General features: G+C 33.6%; 2 protein-coding genes, 1 non-coding gene and 1 pseudogene across 3 annotated transcripts; 3 read left to right on the top strand and 1 right to left on the bottom strand.

Annotated features, from left to right (window-relative positions):
- The first annotated feature begins 1,618 nt into the window (after positions 1–1,618).
- On the top strand, positions 1,619–2,527 carry LOC105173985 (NDR1/HIN1-like protein 1). The gene has a single exon (XM_011095929.3). It carries the CDS (start codon positions 1,758–1,760, stop codon positions 2,379–2,381), a length of 624 nt encoding a protein of 207 aa, XP_011094231.2. The 5' UTR covers positions 1,619–1,757; the 3' UTR covers positions 2,382–2,527.
- A 5,024-nt stretch (positions 2,528–7,551) lies between these two features.
- Positions 7,552–8,592, top strand: LOC105173984 (NDR1/HIN1-like protein 1 pseudogene; annotated as a pseudogene).
- A 3,597-nt stretch (positions 8,593–12,189) lies between these two features.
- Positions 12,190–13,294, bottom strand: NHL2 (NDR1/HIN1-like 2). The gene has a single exon (XM_011095926.3). The coding sequence runs from the start codon at positions 13,148–13,150 to the stop codon at positions 12,440–12,442; it is 711 nt and encodes a 236-aa protein (XP_011094228.1). The 5' UTR covers positions 13,151–13,294; the 3' UTR covers positions 12,190–12,439.
- A 3,813-nt stretch (positions 13,295–17,107) lies between these two features.
- Positions 17,108–17,181, top strand: TRNAN-GUU (transfer RNA asparagine (anticodon GUU)). The gene has a single exon. It is a non-coding gene; the product is annotated as a tRNA-Asn (tRNA).
- Positions 17,182–17,380: the final 199 nt, after the last annotated feature.

Genomic DNA, 17,380 nt, shown 5'->3' with positions numbered 1-17,380 from the left:
AATAAAACAGACTCCAACTCTGATTCGTCAAGCAAGAGATTGCAATTTCTAGAATGCCAACATCTTCTATGGTCTAAAAAGCCCTCATCCCACATTTGAGTGTCGCCTTGCATGTATTGTGGAGTCTTTCTTGACAAAAGTTGAAGATTATTGTGCACAAAAACTAGATTTTGAGCATGTTGTGGAGTAATTTGATTATTCTTTGTTGAGTGAAATTTATTCAATTTTTGTCCAAATTTTTTTAAAATCGTAAAATAACTCCTAACGTGTCTTAAAACATCCGACACCGTGTCCATTTTTTTTTCTTTCTTTTTATTTTCGAACACATTAAGACCGTGTCCGACACTAAATTAAGTTATTTTTTAAAGTATTCATGCATGATAACTCCGTAGGTATTATTAGTCACATGTTGCTCCAAAAGGAAAAATGATAGTAACTCCAATCATAGTGTTCTGAATTGCATCAATGATTAAAAGTCCATTATTTGTGCATATAAGTTTTATGATCAACGGTGTGATCTACTGCATGAAATTCAAACACATGATTTTGTTTTGTGTATTCTTTCTCTCAACTATATTCCATGATTGGCTATTTGGTTTCTTCTCCTGGACTAGCATGTACGTGAACCCAAACAGGAGTCCAAGGTTCTCTTAATTAATTCTCCTAATCAAGATTATGATAATGTACATAGGAGAATTAACCTTTGATGATCAGGAATACGTTAATGCATCATGTCACCCCATAATTAATCAATTTTCCAAGATAATTACTACTTATTACAACCGCGTCCGTCTACATTAATTACTTGTGTGCTTTAAATCTTCACCCGCAATTACAAGGAAGCTTCCCATTTGTTCGAAAATTTTTTGCTCGAACCTGATTCTGTCGAACCAATTCAATCACAGAGCAATTGTGACTTTCTTTAAACTGTATACCCATCACATTGTAAGTGCTACAGTTGTCATGTGATTGATTCAGGTTTAGCCGAATTGGGTTCGGATAAGAATTTCCCCCCATTATTATTCCTAATAATAATTATATAAAGTAATAGCCACATATGTTATGGAGTAATTCACATTTTCGAATGTAAATCAGACAGATTGCTAATTAATAATATTTTAATTTAATAATTAAAATTGAGGTTTGATCTCGCTCGAAATAAGTAATCTCGATTGGTGGTCACGACGCTGGTCACGTACACTCTCAAGATCTATTATTTGGGTCCTGAGGATAAAACAAGAACGTGAGACTCGTCAGGTTCGTTCACAACAACGATCCTCCGACGTTCAAATTAGTGTGATCGAAGTAAATTATAATTTAGCAACTTTGAAGAGGCTAATATATATATGAGAGGGAAGGAAATTGGGTTTGAATTGATAAAGTTGAAGGTACTGATTAAACAGGAAGCATGGACCAAGATATACCATTGCCACCCAGGTGAGGACACCTGTTTGCGTGTCAGGAGAGAAAGGAAGAGGAATCCACTGTAAAACCCAGTTTACCGTATGTATAAATGTTTTTTCAGATAAAATTTATGATTGTTGCAATAAAAAGTAAAACCTGAACCTGCCCTGTGTGTGTACTATATTTACAAATATCAGCAACAGTACGCGGAGTTGTTTTGTCTATTCTTTTTGTAGACCCGCAGGGGTCCTATACAAGTCGACTGTACCTTCCCCCATCTCTTCTCATTTCTAAAGCGCACATTAGCAGATATAAGCCCCAGCTTCCTTTCACCACCATAGCTCCCCGCCGCCATGCCGGAGAAAGTTTCCAGCGCCCACAAGAGCAAGCGTCGGATCCTCCGGAAGTGCTTCGCCGGCCTGTTCATCTTCAACTTCATCATCCTTCTCGCCGTCCTCATAACTTGGGCCGTCCTCCAGCCAAAAAAGCCCCGTTTCACCCTCCTAGAGGCCACCTTCTTCACTCTCAATGTCTCCGCCGCTAACCTCGTATCGACCGCCATCCAAGTCACCGTCAACGCCCAGAACCCCAACTCCAGGGTAGGTATTTACTACGACAAGGTGGACGTTTACGCCACCTACCGCAACCAGCAAATCACCAACTACACTGGGATTCCGCCGTTTTATCATGGAGACAAGGACGTCGACATCTGGTCGAAGTTTATCAACGGCAGTAACATCCCGGTGGCGCCGTACAACGGCCTAGCCCTCAGGCAGGACCAATTCAAGGGCGTCGTGAGGCTGATTATCAAAATAGACGGGCGTGTTAAATGGAAAGTGGGGTCCTTTGTGACCAGGCGGTACGACATCCACATCGCCTGCCCCGCCCAGATTGAGCTTTACTCCAACAAAACCGGAGTTCTCATCGCCGACGAAAGTAGGTATAAGCTTGAACAAAGTTGTAGTGTCTATGTGTGAAAGAGTAAAATCCAAATAGGATTATTTAAATTTAAATAGGGATTCACTACTTCTCATTAATTTTATGTAAGTCGTCGGTTGATTTTTTGTTTATTGTTATTCATGTTATCTCTACTTTTTATATATTTGAAGAGCATCTTTTGATATATGTCTTTCATTTTTATGATTTGTTATTTTTTTATTTATTTTTCTCTGTTTTTTTTCTATTATCAACTTTCACATCTCCTTTTCTTTTCCCACAAATTTCTTATGACTTTTATATTTTTAAATATTTATAATTATCCAATTAATATATTTTTGTTTGAAGTGGTAATTAATTTTTTTAAAATATAAATTTAAGATTTACGCACGTATTTGAGTGTGTCACATTTATTGATATATATTAAGAGAGAACACATTTTTCGTGTCTCTTTTTTTTTTTCTATTTCTTTTTATATTTAAAATTTTACACAAGCTTTTGCTTTAAATAATACTTATAAGATGGCAGATTGAAGATGGTTTAATTATACCACTCACTTAGGCCAGTTTAATTATATCTCGATGTGGGATAAATTATTAAATCTTATCAGGGACTTAATGCATTACTAGTGTGTCATTATTTTTTATAATAAATGATGGATAATGAAATTTGAGGGTAAATGTATTATTATTGGGCCCAATCCACCCTTATAAGATACCATTTTGTTATCCTCGTTTCCGATTAATTATTTATCCTCCCGGGTACTGCAACCGTAATTATCAATTCAACTTCATCACATAATACTGTACCATAAATATTCGTTTATATTTTTTTAACAATTTCTATACTTATTTTTTAAGTTCATTTTATTATTTTATAAAAACTTATTTAGAAGTTCCACATTTTTTAAGTGGATCTCGAAAATTAATTTTAAAAAATTAAAAGAATAATATGGTAACAGAAATTAAAATAATACCCATTTACGATCATTTCACTATATTCAAACTCAATTAGTTGAGGGGTTTGACCAAAAAAACGTGACCCACACACACACACACACACATATATATATATATATATTACACTCTCCCCCTGAGATTTAATTTAACTACACATAAATCTTCTATAATTTAAAAAATTACATCTAACACCTTTAAGTTTGCTTCCGTCTAACAAATAAATCCCCCTGTTAGTTAAAATATATCGAATTTGTTAATATTAATAAAAAATAAAAACAATCTATATATTTACCCCCAAATTGACTTGTTAATGACTTATAACATGTCAAATAAAAAATTTTATGGCCAAATTGCCCTCATATATCTTCACGCATTAATGCATGTCATGAGGTATATTTTCACAATTATAAGGGTAATTTAATTAAAAAAAAATTTGACTTGCAATAAGTCAGTTTTAAGTCAATCAAGGGTAAATATAAATTTCACTAAATATTTTTTCTAATATCAACAAATTTAGTGATATTTGATTAATATGGAAACTTATTTGTTAGATAGAAGCAAATCTCAAAAGTATTAGATGTAATTTATCAAATCATAGGAAGTCTATATGCAATTCCACCAAACTTTAGGAAAAAAAAATGCAATTATCCCACATACATATATACGTAGTACTTAGGCCTTTTAAGTATAGTAGCCACTTTTGCACTCGTTACTCGCGTGAATAAATTTTTTTAAAAATAAATTGAATGCACAAAAATTCTACTAATTCAGAAGGAATAAAGTTACACATTTTGGTTAAATATACTAGTTCTTGTTACACGTGTTTCCCACGAGTATATAAAAAATTGTAATGTGAGATAAAAAAAAAAAAAACTTATAAAAAGATACAAAACACAGTGAAGTGATGAAAATGAAAAGGGTATTTGAAAAAAAAAATGTGGGGAAAAGTAAACAAAAAAGAAAAATTTATAATTATGAATTTATTAAAATTGTGGAAGTTTGTGAGAGCAAAAAAGATGGAGAACATAAGAGAGAAAAATGAAGTAGTGAGTTTTTAGGGAAAATAATTACAATTTTAAAATAATTAAATAAATATATGGGTTACATTAAACACTCGGTCGGCACTGTAGCATTATTTACAAGATGTAATTGATAAAGAAAAGATTGACAGTAATGAGGACCCCCTAAAATACAGAATCACACCTGTCGGTAGCAATATATCCTACTGGTTTTTCTATTAAATATTTTTTTTGGTTTAGATAATTTTGTATGTAATTTTAATTGGTAATAAAATAGTAGGAGTCCGTCTAAACTCCTGTCTCGTCATAGGTTTTCAAAACACCCCCCTCCCCCTCCCCCAAAAAAAAGAGTATAAGTTTCGGACATGATTTATTCGATTGTTACTTAAAATATTTTTTCTTTCAATTAAACTGCTAAAATGGTTGTAAATTTTGTTTTTTTTTTTTTTCATTTTATACCAAAAAAAAGAAAAAGGTTGCATCTAATAATTGAAATTAATCAGTTGTGTGTATTCAGGTTGTGATTGAGGGTGCGATCAGCTGCATCAATTTTGATATATTTGATGAATTGTTTGTATGTATTGTGCGTCTCTCTGTGAATTGTATTTCCATGATTGGGTTGTTCCTGGACAAGTACTTACGAGAACCCAAACAAGAAGTCGGTAGGCCGAGCTGGAAAGTTCTCTTAATCATGGCGATTATACGGGCCCACCTCCACCCCAAGTCGCGTCAACACCCCAAACTTTGCCTACTCCAATCCCTTTCCATAATTAATTAAATTATTTTTTTTTCATCTAATTATTATTAAATTAACACTTGGTTACTGAAAATTCCACTTCCCCACTTCACTTGTACGCTAAAATTCCAATTAATTGAGTAAAACAGAAAAGAATTTACAAGTACAAAAATGTCAGAAAAAAAAAAGTAATTAATATTTATTACAACCGGGTCCAAATTAATTACTTGTTGAACTTTGATTCTTCCACAAGATTCCTCGCAGTTTCGAGGAAACTTCTCTTTGTTTTTTTGACAGTAATAAAATAAAGTAATAAGGGCAGGTACCCACATGCTACGGAGGCAATCAACATATGCTTCGTATTCACATAATTTTTCCCGAGTCAAATGTCAATCACAAATGTTGAAATTGGTGACTTAACACTTGGAATTTAAGGACATGAGCAAATCATTTCTATAAACTGTACCGACAGAAGAAGAGATGGACACCTTAAACCAAAGAGGAATACAAGATTGGGAAAAGGGTCCATTTTACACACAAAATGCAACCGTCCAATTATTCTCCACATTTTTTTTATTTAATTAATTTATCAAATTTAAATACAGAATACATATAATACACTTTTTATGTATTCAGTTGTTTCTTTTAACTATGCACTAACCGTATAACAACAAGCATATTATATTCACTATATAATTAATTTAAATTTAATTAATTTGAATTTGAATTAAAATTTTTCTTATAACTCTGACATAAATTTGAAGTATTCAAACTTATACCAAAATATTAAAAGTTGATCAAATATATATATGTTGGAACTTTCTTATGATATATATGTGGAAAGATATGAAAATAGCAACTTCTAAAAGTAAATAAAAATGATTTACCCTCACATACACATCCAAGAATTAGACCAAATCCAATTATAAGTCAGTGGAGAGTAAGTAATAGGTAGGGGTGATAAAAAAATTCTAAAAATTGTCCAAATCAAACCATTTTTTATAATGTATTTTTTAAATCATAATTTTAAATTTAGAGTAAAATTGCACTGCACTTTGATTTGTTTTTAATTAAAACTTAAAAAAAATCGTCAAAAATTGAACCGCACCGCTAAATATATAATTAATTTTTTAAATTATATATAATTTGATAAAATAATAATTAGAAAAATATCATATTCGAATTATATAATTTCAAAATTCATATGTTATCAAAGATGCACATTACAAAGCTCATTTTTATAAAATTTATATTTGAATTTAATGTTTAGTTCTTTAAGCTCATTCAAGTTTGAAATTCATCTAATGATTGTCCTATTTTTCATTCACTTTTTCTCCTCAATTTCTTTTTCTCCCCCTTTTCCTCTTCTCTATTTTCTCTCTTACCGCTTTCTTTTTTCTGTCATTTTGTCTTTTATCTCTATTCTCTCTAAAATTGACATTTGTTGGATTATGTGTTTTCTTATTGCATTAATATGTATAATCTTATATTTTAATCTACTTAAGGTTATGGAGAGTGTTGATACTCTATAATGCATAATATTGATTTTTTTTCTTGCTACATACAAACACTTATTTCATTTATTAATTTTTGTTAGTCTCAATATTTTATTTTTGTTATAAGTATTAAAACCACCAATCGCCCGCAACAGCACTTTTGATTTTGGTTTTAAAAATAAAAATTTAAAAAATTATTTGATAATTTTATTTAAAAGTATATTTTAAAAAATCAAAACCACGTCGTAAGCACCTGGAACTAGAAGTGTAGCCTTCAGTGTGATGAATCTTTCCCACAAAATGCAGCACAAAGTTTGAGCCCTCCACTCCCTTTTTGCTATTTAAAGGCACAGTTTTCTATCCAAAATCTAATTCACTTCACTGTTTCCAAAAGTTATGACCCGTACCCGTCGTTTTTGCAGGTCCACACATGCATTCGCATCTTGTACCTACCCTAATTAATTTAACTACCTCCAAATCCATCTTTATTGCTACTTACAAAAGTAGGACGTTTCATTCAATTCCTTTCATTATTTCCTCTAATCAAATAATTTTTGGTTTGTTTTTCTTGCTATACACCGAAAAGTAATTAATTTTTTTCATAATCGAGTTAGTTGAGAAGGAACAAGTATACGTCAAATTCTTATAATACTTGAGTCAATTGTATGACAAGTATAATATATTTATTTTATGATTTGTCTATAATCAAAGAAAAGTAATCAAATACACTTGCTTCGTGATTGGTTTGAAAAAATTAATGTGAATAATTTCATATTGGTTCTTTATTTTGATTGAATATTGTATTTTTGTATTTTGCATCATACAAATGTTGTAGTTTTTTTAGAATATTTGAATTTTGCATGAGAAATTAAGTTGAAAGTAATTAAGGTATTCCATGAAGTATACATAGCATAGTACTTACACACACTACACATAGTTGGCTTTGTTCGTGTACACTCAAAAAGAAGCATACACAAGGCTACCCCATCTCATTTCTCAAGCCTATATTAGTAGACAGCCGAACCCCATCCTCCTCCCACTCTACATTCCCAACCCTCTCCCTACCACTCAAAACCAAAACTCCTCCGTCGCCTCCGCCACCATGGTTGAGAAAGTTTGCAGTCACCACAAGAGCAAGAAAAAGAAGATCCTCCGCCGGTGCTGCGCCGGCCTCATCATCTTCAACTTCATCCTCCTACTCCTCATCCTCATAATCTGGGCTGTCCTCCAGCCCAAAAAGCCCCGCTTCACGCTCCAAGACGCCACCATCTTCACCCTCAACGTCTCCGCCCCTAACGTCATCTCCACCACCGTCCAGGTCACCATCAACTCCCGCAATCCCAACTCCAGGATCGGTGTTTACTACGACAAGCTCGACGCCTACGCCACCTACCACAACCAGCAAATCACCTACTACACCGTTATTCCGCCGGTTTATCAGGGCCACAAGGACGTCAATGTCTGGTCGCCGTTTATCTACGGCAACAACGTCCCCGTGGCGCCGTACAACGGCCTAGCCCTCAGCCAGGACCAATCCAACGGCGCCATCAGGCTGACGGTCAAACTTGACGGCCGTGTTAAATGGAAAGTGGGGTCCTTCATCTCCGGCCGCTACCACCTCCACGTCTCCTGCCCCGCCTATATTCCGCTAGGAAATAGCAAGAACACCGGAATCGTCGTCGGCAACGCAGTTAAGTATCAGCTTTCACAGAGTTGTAGTGTCAGTGTGTGAAAAATAAAATAAGCAAACAAAGAAATGAAGAGGGAGATGATGGAGTTAAATTAAATTAAATATTAGGATAAAATTAAAAGTTAAATCGGGATTTAATGATCCTATTTCAGTTGGTTTATTCAGCTTTGGGCTTTTGTTTCGTGCGGGGCAGATTACATATATAGACTGATCAAGAACTGTACATTCGGCTCAAAATAAGCTACACCATCATAAACTGCAAAAGCTGAGACAGCTTAAAGCAAACATTTGTATGTTGTACAAGATTTGTGTATGAATGATTAAGCTAATTAGCTGTGGATTATTTCAGCAATTCTGCAATAATTGTTGATTTATTATGTGCTTAATTAGTGAAGTTAAAGTGGGTTTTGAGTGGAGGTTAAGCTGTCACTTTCTTGCATTAAGAATCTTTCTTGGCTTTATTAATAACGATGATATTGATTTATTTAAATGAAGTCGTCGTCGGTATTTATTTTAATATTTTATGGTAGTGATGGTGTTATATCTTGTTTGGCCCACGGAACTTGTGAGCTGTTTATGCCCATAGAAAATAGGCAGGCCATGTGATAGTTGCTCCTTAAATATTGCTCAACCAAACTAAGATGCTATCTTCTTCTTTTATGTGTTCCTTTATTCCTTTTAATTAATTTCTCTTCACATTTGAAATTAATCAATAATTAATCACTCCTACTCATTATATTTGATCCACATAATTATCAATAAATATTGTTTACTATATTTAATCCATTGATACATTATTTTTTGTTGCTGTCACGGTCATTATTTGTCAGAAACGACGTACAATTATCACTTCTATGTATATACATGTACATATATTTTTTGATTTGTGAATATATTTAGCATGTCATCAATGATGTCGTAACCTACTATAATTTTGATTTAGAATATAAAAGTTGTAAACCTCAAAAAGAATAAGTCGGCCTTGCCAATCCCAATTCAAAGTTGTTGAAAATGTAAATAGTCAATACGAAGTTGAGTTTGATAGATTAGGTCGAAAAGTTAGATCTCAAATGTTTAATGCACCGGATACCGAGCAATAATGAAAAATACATAAATTTAATCTTGTTACAATATGTATATATCTTTATTTTCAGTATTATTTATGCTTAATCCCCCATTAATATGTAATTATGCATGTATAAACCAAATAATATTCTTATTTTTTAAAAATACATAAATCCAATTATATCTGATAGAGTGGAGAGAAGGCAAGTGCAAAATTTATCCATAGACTTGTGCATGCGTTGCCACATAAGACAAAAATGAAATCCCAATTTACGTAAAGGATAAAAATAGGTGTGCAAAATACTAATAATAGGGATTGGTGACCTAATACCAGAGAAAAAAGGATTTAATGTTTGGCAACATCAATCTATCACAAGAAAATTCTGGCAAGGCTGCCCCAATTAGGGTACCTACATCTGTATGTTTTTTCCAAGTGCCCATCATTTTATATTTCATTTCAAATTTTGTGCTATGCTTTCATCCTATAATTATATATATATATATATATATAGTATTAGAGCAAGGTGCATAAGTAGGGGTCTGGTGAGGGGAGGTGGGCTTATCTTGTGGGGTCATTTTCAAGGGCACAGTCGTCTCTACCTCCTAATTAATAATAATTGAAATATAGAAAGAGACGTTGAGAAATAATAATTGAAATATAGAAAGAGACTTAAGAAAACTGTATGCCTTTAATTGTCCTTATCTCCCTTTAATTTTAGTGGAAACATTATATATATAGCCCACTTACACATGCTTAAACATAACTTACTCCTCTATGCTCTATGCCTATTCTTGTATGGGTACATTTAAGCCACTTTTTATAAAATTCGATATAATTATAAATATTTTTTAATTTTAATATTAGTATAATAATATGTTTATTCCATTAATTTTTATTAAATTTTTATGTTGAATTGATCAAATTATCCTTTTGAATTATGAATTATAATTTTTAATTTTTTTTAATTTTCTAAATTATTTTTATGAAATAATATGCGCTAACGAATTATTTATTTTGGCCACTCTCAAATTCTTTTACATTTTATCAAACTCTTTTTATTAGAAAAATAAGCATGGATAAAATAGTAGTGTCTATTTTATAATTACGTTAAATTTAAAAGTTCGTAGTTGTAATTATTCTTATTATATTAATGTGGAACATTGTGGTGGCGGTATATAAAGTCGCTCTCAAATATTAACTATATATTGTCAATAGGGTGTGTAGGTCCTATTCCATCGTAGGACAATTAAACTAGTTGTTATAAGGTTAGGTTGGAGGGATTTAATTCCCAAATTACATCTCAAATTTATTATAATCTGAATGTTTTTTAACAAGTCAAATAAAATTTCAGTTATATTGTATTTGAAATTCTTCAAGCACATCAACAAAATCGAGCTTAAAATGAAAAAAAAAAAACAAAAACAAGAACTCAGTGCCGTGAGATTTGCACATTTTGAATTGTGTAAATTACATCGACACCTCTAATTGAAGTTAGGTCTAAATGTATAAATATTTTTTTACCCCTTGTAAAATTACAAATACACCTTCTGATAGGATGTTGGTATAATATAATTAAAAGAATATTTATGTAAAATATTACAACTAAATAAAAAATATAATTGTAATTATAATTACAACATCAAATATATACTTGTAGTATCATAAAAGATATAAGGTATTTATATAAACAAATTTAACCTCACGAGTGTCAATGCAATTTAGCGGATGAAGCCGACAAAATGGTGAAATGCACGCACTCCAAAAAAAGGGTATAATGTGGATGAGAATGGGGGTGAGGTGAGCTGGCCCAGAAGCTACACGATATTGTTGAGGTTGTGTGATTGGATTGTAATTGGAGAAGTGAAGTAGAATAAGATGAAAGTTAAAACAAGGGCAGAGGAGGAGAAGGGGCTTTCATTTTTGCATGTGTTGGAAGGTTCTTCAAGTTGTTAAAGTGTTGTTATCAGCTAAAGTTTCGTATGAATGAATTTTTGTAGCAGTTCACTTCATATTTATATGCAACAAGCAGAGGCTTCAATTTGTTTAAAACAACTCATTTTTAATGCATTCTTGAGTCGCTTCCAATATATAAAAGAAACTTCATCATTTACATTTGATTCATTCAAAACCCGCAAGTCTATAGGCTTATTATCATTGAATAATTGAAGGTTGTTCAGATATACACTGTGTTTTCTATATATCCCATAATTAGATCATTACCAACTAAGCTCTTTTCTTCATATATTTAGTACAAAAAATATTGAATGCGTACCCATGTAACTCAAGTAAACTTGATTTTGACATAAAATACAGGGCTTTAATGTAATTATTTAAAGGGCAGTCAAAAACATCATGAAGGTTAGTTTGTATTTTACAAGATTTGATGAATTTCACCTTATTTTTGTTCATGCTGTATTAATATCAAATATAAAACTAAATTTACTGTTTACTTTAAAATATATATATATTGACTCTATCATTTACAAAACCTTTTTTTCTCAAAAAGGATGAAATCAAACAAAGAGCTTTTAAAGCAAAGAAAAAGAAAAGTAGTAACTTTAAAGTAAGAAAAATATTGCGCCAGTGACGTTTGGTGTACGTCAGCTTTGTATGTATGTGAAGATGCTCCATTATTGTAACTTGTGCTGCGAATTCAAAATTTGAATTATATCATAACGTAAAGTTCCTACAGTTCAAACCAATCCATTCAGGTCCACTTTATTATGATGATTCTGTTGGAATAATATCTCAACGTTACTGGGCTTTGACCTTTTCCCTCGCACTAACGGCAGCTTTATCCTACACCCAAGCATTCTCTAATCTACCCATTTTCTGATATCTGCTTTTTTATTCATTCAAAAAAATTCACTCTACCAAGAAGAATTCACGCAAACTGAAGCAGTATTCAACTCATTATTTATTTACAAAGAAGCCACAGAGGAAGAATATGATCGGAGCAACATATCATTCCGGAACTACGTATGTACTGCATCAAGAATCAAGTGATAGGAGGAGATGAACGTATATCAGGAGACTGATAACAAAAGAATAATAGCAACAACACATGGATAAAAGAATGAAGATAAAAGCAGTAAAAGATATAAGTGCAATCATCTATAGTGGACCCGAGAAATCAGCGCCAATCAAAATCGCACCTCTTGGATTCGTAAACCCCTGAGGTTGTGCCGTTCGAACTCAACGGAATTTTCAAATCGCAGTCAATCTTGGGCTTCACTTTCGTTGATTTCACAAACCAAAACTTCAATCTAATTCGCATATAGAGCTTCACGTCGATGTCGTACATGCCGGAAGTCCTATCGTCGTTGTAGTTAGACATCTCTTTGTTTCCGAGCAACACGATATTCTGCCCTCTGAACTGTGCGTTCAGGTAGTCTGTACTCTTTTTCCCCTGATAGAACGGCTGCAAATCGACGCTGGAGAATCTCTGACCCTGGTAGAAAGCCCTAGCCTCGATCTTGTCGTAGTAGATTCCTATGCGCCGATTCGGATTTCGAATCGTCAGGTTCAGCGCCAGGTTGAAGTGAAGCGTGTTGTTGGCAAGGTTGAACTGGGTGAGCGATGCGTCGGTGGCGTAGAATTTGACGGTGTTGGGGCGGAAAATCAACCAGCAGACGAAGACGATGATTCCGACGATAACGAGAATGGTGATGAGGATCTGGCATATGCAGGTGCAGATGCAGTTGGCGATGCAGCTGCAGCAGCAGCTGAAGGGGTTGCAACAGCAGCCGCCTCCTCCGCGGCCAGGGCGGTGATAGGTTTTGGAGGGCGGCGGGATGGAGGGGCCGTAGTAGGCTCCGTTCAGGTGGGGTTGTTTATCTCCCATTGGTTGAAGACTTGGGGAGCGGTTTGCGGAGTTTGGAACTTTTGGAGTAGCAGATAATTTTTCTCTTGTGATGTGAAAGAAACGTGTGGGGTTCAGATAAATTAACAAAACTGGTTGGGAATAGGGATTCTAATGTCTGTATTTATAGCGCTTTCTCCCTCTCCCCCTCTACAAATTTTAAAGTCGTGTGTTTGATTGAATCTTTGTTTGTGTTTGTGTGTGTGAATTGAAGAATCGGTAAAAGGCGTGTAAGGGCACACGGAGTGGGCTAATTGTGTAATTCACTTTTTTTTTTTTTAAAATTCATATACATATAAATAATAATTACATTACTATATTAATATTTGAATAAATTGAGTAATACATTAATTAAAAATTATAAAATAAGATTTGAATAAATTGAATTAAAAATTATAAAATAAGATAAAAACCGACGCATTAATTGAAATTCAAATTGATAAACTCAAATTAAGTAATAAGTATTTGATTAGGGTAAGGTAGGGAAATAGGATTGGATGAACGCGGTTGGTTGATGAGATGATGGAGATGTGTGTTCGAAAAGAGGTAGGATGTTGCTTGGTAATTTCCTCAAATTGACTTATGGGTGAGGACTGGAGGGCTTTACTTATTTTGTTGCTACATCTCAAAATTGGGCGTCTTCAGTTCAAACATATTGGGAAAAATAATTATTTATTGCGGCCTACCAGTTGAATATATCAATTATTGATAACATGCGTTGTCTATGAGTTTGTCAGCTCATTCATTTTTCTTTTTCTTTTTTTAATATTTAGTTGAGGTTGGATTGATTCAAAGTGAGGAAAGAAGATGAGGAAATTGTAACGTCAGTTGAAATTATTTTACACATGAGAGATATAATATTTGTTTCAAATTGTTTTTTCTAACTTTATCAATCAACGCTTCTCTTTTTTGTTTTGTGTTTATGTACAATATAGTAAATAATAATTACAAGTAAATAAAATTAAAGTATTTCATGTAAGAGGGTGTTTGGCTAAGCTTATAAGGTTCTCAAAATATTTTATAAGATGTTTGAAAATTCAAAAGTTATAAAAAATTTTCTTGAAGAGCACATAAGATCTCAAATAAGATATATTTGCATATTATAAGCTTTTTAAGAAAAAGTTATGATTTATTTGGTTGGGATGAAAAATGGAAGTAAAAATAGATGTATAAGAAAAAATTTGTTTAGGGGAAATAGCTGGAGAAGAAGTAAATTTGGATGTATATGAACCCCTCCGAAGTCTAATTTCGTTCCCATTTAAATTGGATAGAAAAGTTAAAATATAAAGCTAAAAAAATAAATAAATAAATAAATGTATATAACGAGCCTCCAAATCTGGGAGCAATAAAAGAACAATTGTCTCAGGAACACGCAAAGTGCCCACAGCAAAAGCACCACCAGAACGAGCGAGAGCCTGGGCAACTCTGGTCCCTTCGATCAAAGACCTCCTGCCATCCAAAGCGAATAGCTAACGCCATCGCCTCCCTAGCTGCAATCATTTCCACCAATTCTAGAAAAATAGGTTTGATGCAGTGCAAGACCATGCAGTGCACTCCCCTTCAGCGGAGCGAGCCACTACTCCAAACCCTCCCTCCTTTCTCTCCTCAAAAATCGCTCCATCAAAGTTGATTTTCTCAACACCCGCATTAGCGGGTTTCCATCGCCCAGCCACCCGAGTTTCCCGCCCTCCCACTGTGTTCCCAGAGATAGTATGGAACTCCGCCAAATACCTTGTCACTCCCTCCAATACCTCCGTCGGCTGCTAATGCTTCCCCTCCATGAGGACGCCATTCCTATTCTTCCACAATCCCCAAGCAATAATCATAAGGAGTCAGAAACTATCATGCTCCAATTTCTCCCATACATCCCTCACCCAACTTTCCACATTGCCCCATTCACGCCCCACAACAACCCAACTCAAGTGACAAAGAGCGCAACATTGACGTGCAAAATGGCAATGGACCAAGACATGGAAAATATTCTCCCTTGTATCCAAACAGATGGGGCATCCCCCTAATAATGACTGACATGCTGCTGCAAATTAAACGAGGTAGGGAGAGCGTTTTTACAGGCTTCCTCCCATATGAATTTCCAAAGGTAAAGCCCTGTGAGACATGGATGCCTCCACATTCAGAGTACGATCCAAATGGTAAGCGATGCAAACAGGAAACGACGATCCCAAGTACAATGCCACATGGCCACATTCCTGCCCAAAGGAATAGCTAGAATGGCCTCCACATCCATCGGGTGGAACACCTCCATCAGTCTCTTCCGCATCCATTCGCCAGCTGCATGATACCGGGGTGATGGGACGAAAGGAGGTTGGCTGCGGTATCCATGGGGATTTCCATACTAAGATGCGATCTCCTGCCCCGACTCGCCAACGAAAATAATTTATTTTTATTTACTTATTATCCATATTTATATATTTCCCCTCCAATTTTTCTTTTTCTTTTCGTGCTAATAATATTAGTACATACTTTTTTTGCCGAAAAACTAGTACATTGCCGATCACTTATAGTAATTTTTATTTTATTTAAACTAAATAGTTTATAATAAATATACAATACTCATTTTGATGAATATTTTTATTAATAAAAAATATTTTTGTTCTTGTTTGATGAATATTTTTACTAACAAGATTTTTAAATTTTGTGTACAATATAATTAATTTTAGTATAATATTAACTTATTTATTTTCTAGTATGAAAGGGTAAATCGCATGGGCTCCCCTGCCTTAAATATAAATACCCTCTCATTATTTGAAAAATTACAAATACTCCACTGAAACTACAAATACCCTAAAAAATACTCTCCTACACTGAGCTATCACAAGAGAATATTTGTAGTTTCAAGGGGATATTTATAATTTTTCAAACAACGAGGAGATATTTGTAATTATGACACACCTCAAAGGAGCTGATTTACCCAATATTAAATAAAAAAAAAAAGAGTAATTGTAAAACTATAAAAATTGGTCTTTTCTTCTCAATTTACTTGTCTCGTATCAAACAAGAACGGATATTTGAGATTTATTGCACTTACAATCATGCCAAATAATTTGAAAAAAAATTAATATTTTTTTCCTCCCCTTTTCACTTCTCATTTTCTCTTTTAAATCAAACGAATCACTAGAGAAATAATCAGAAGTTACAGGTCCAAATGTGCAATTTTTCCTTAGTTTGTAGCTTTTCTTGTAACATGTAGGATGAGTAAACGTCCCAACTTTATAGTACAAGTAATCTAAAACTAACAAATTAAACACCAGTGATGAAAACTTACAATCGTTTTTCAACTAGAATATATCTTAATTCTAATGCAGCTACCGTTGATCCCTACCTGGACACATATACCCCACCAACGGTCAAATCCAATATTGAAGGAAGGAGACAACTAATAACAAGCCCATGACCTTATTACTATCTTACTCGGCCTCTCAACTCTTCATTTTGTCAACTCTAACTTCTCCTAAATTAAAAAGGATTTTCAGTGAAGGGGATGTCCCTCACTTTCTATTGTCATCTGAGTCCTAATCAAGCTTCTAACGTAGAGCTGCAAAGGTTGTATCTGATCTTTATTCATTTTCAAGTCCTCAATTCGATTTACGATCTTTAGCTATAGTCTCTCGATGTTTAAAATATAAAATTTCATTTCGAGAATAAATCCAGTGTCTAAATGCATGAACAACATAACATACTTGACAATTAAGAACAGAGCTATTTATAATTTTAATCTATTTTAACTAGTCACATTATGATGACGGAAATTTTTATACTGTCCATATGAGGTGTATTTTATTGTTAAAATATGAGATAATGTCATTGTAACCAACCCAATTCGATAAAAAAATTAGAAATGACAAATTTGAATTAGTATGGAATTTTGAAAGAACTCTCAGAGGCTCAGCACATTGTTTTTCTACAGATTAAAAACGCGTTGCTGGAGTAGCTCAGTTGGTTAGAGCGTGTGGCTGTTAACCACAAGGTCGAAGGTTCAAGCCCTTCCTCTAGCGTCATCATTTTCTATCTGTATTTTTAATCTATTTTGATTATTAATTCATTATCCCCTATCCCTTCACAAAAATAATTAAAACCCACTCAGGCTTTGGACATTTAAACCCTTAAAGAACCACAATTTCAGGATCTTTCTCTCGATTCTTAACAGTTAATTTTCGATCGGACAATATTGACTTGGTTTGCTTAATGTATCCT

The sequence above is a fragment of the Sesamum indicum genome, linkage group LG11, assembly GCF_026168435.1.
Source record: "Sesamum indicum cultivar Baizhima isolate 11 linkage group LG11, ASM2616843v1, whole genome shotgun sequence".
Classification (NCBI taxonomy): domain Eukaryota; kingdom Viridiplantae; phylum Streptophyta; class Magnoliopsida; order Lamiales; family Pedaliaceae; genus Sesamum; species Sesamum indicum.
This window is presented reverse-complemented; position numbering and strand designations above follow the sequence as displayed.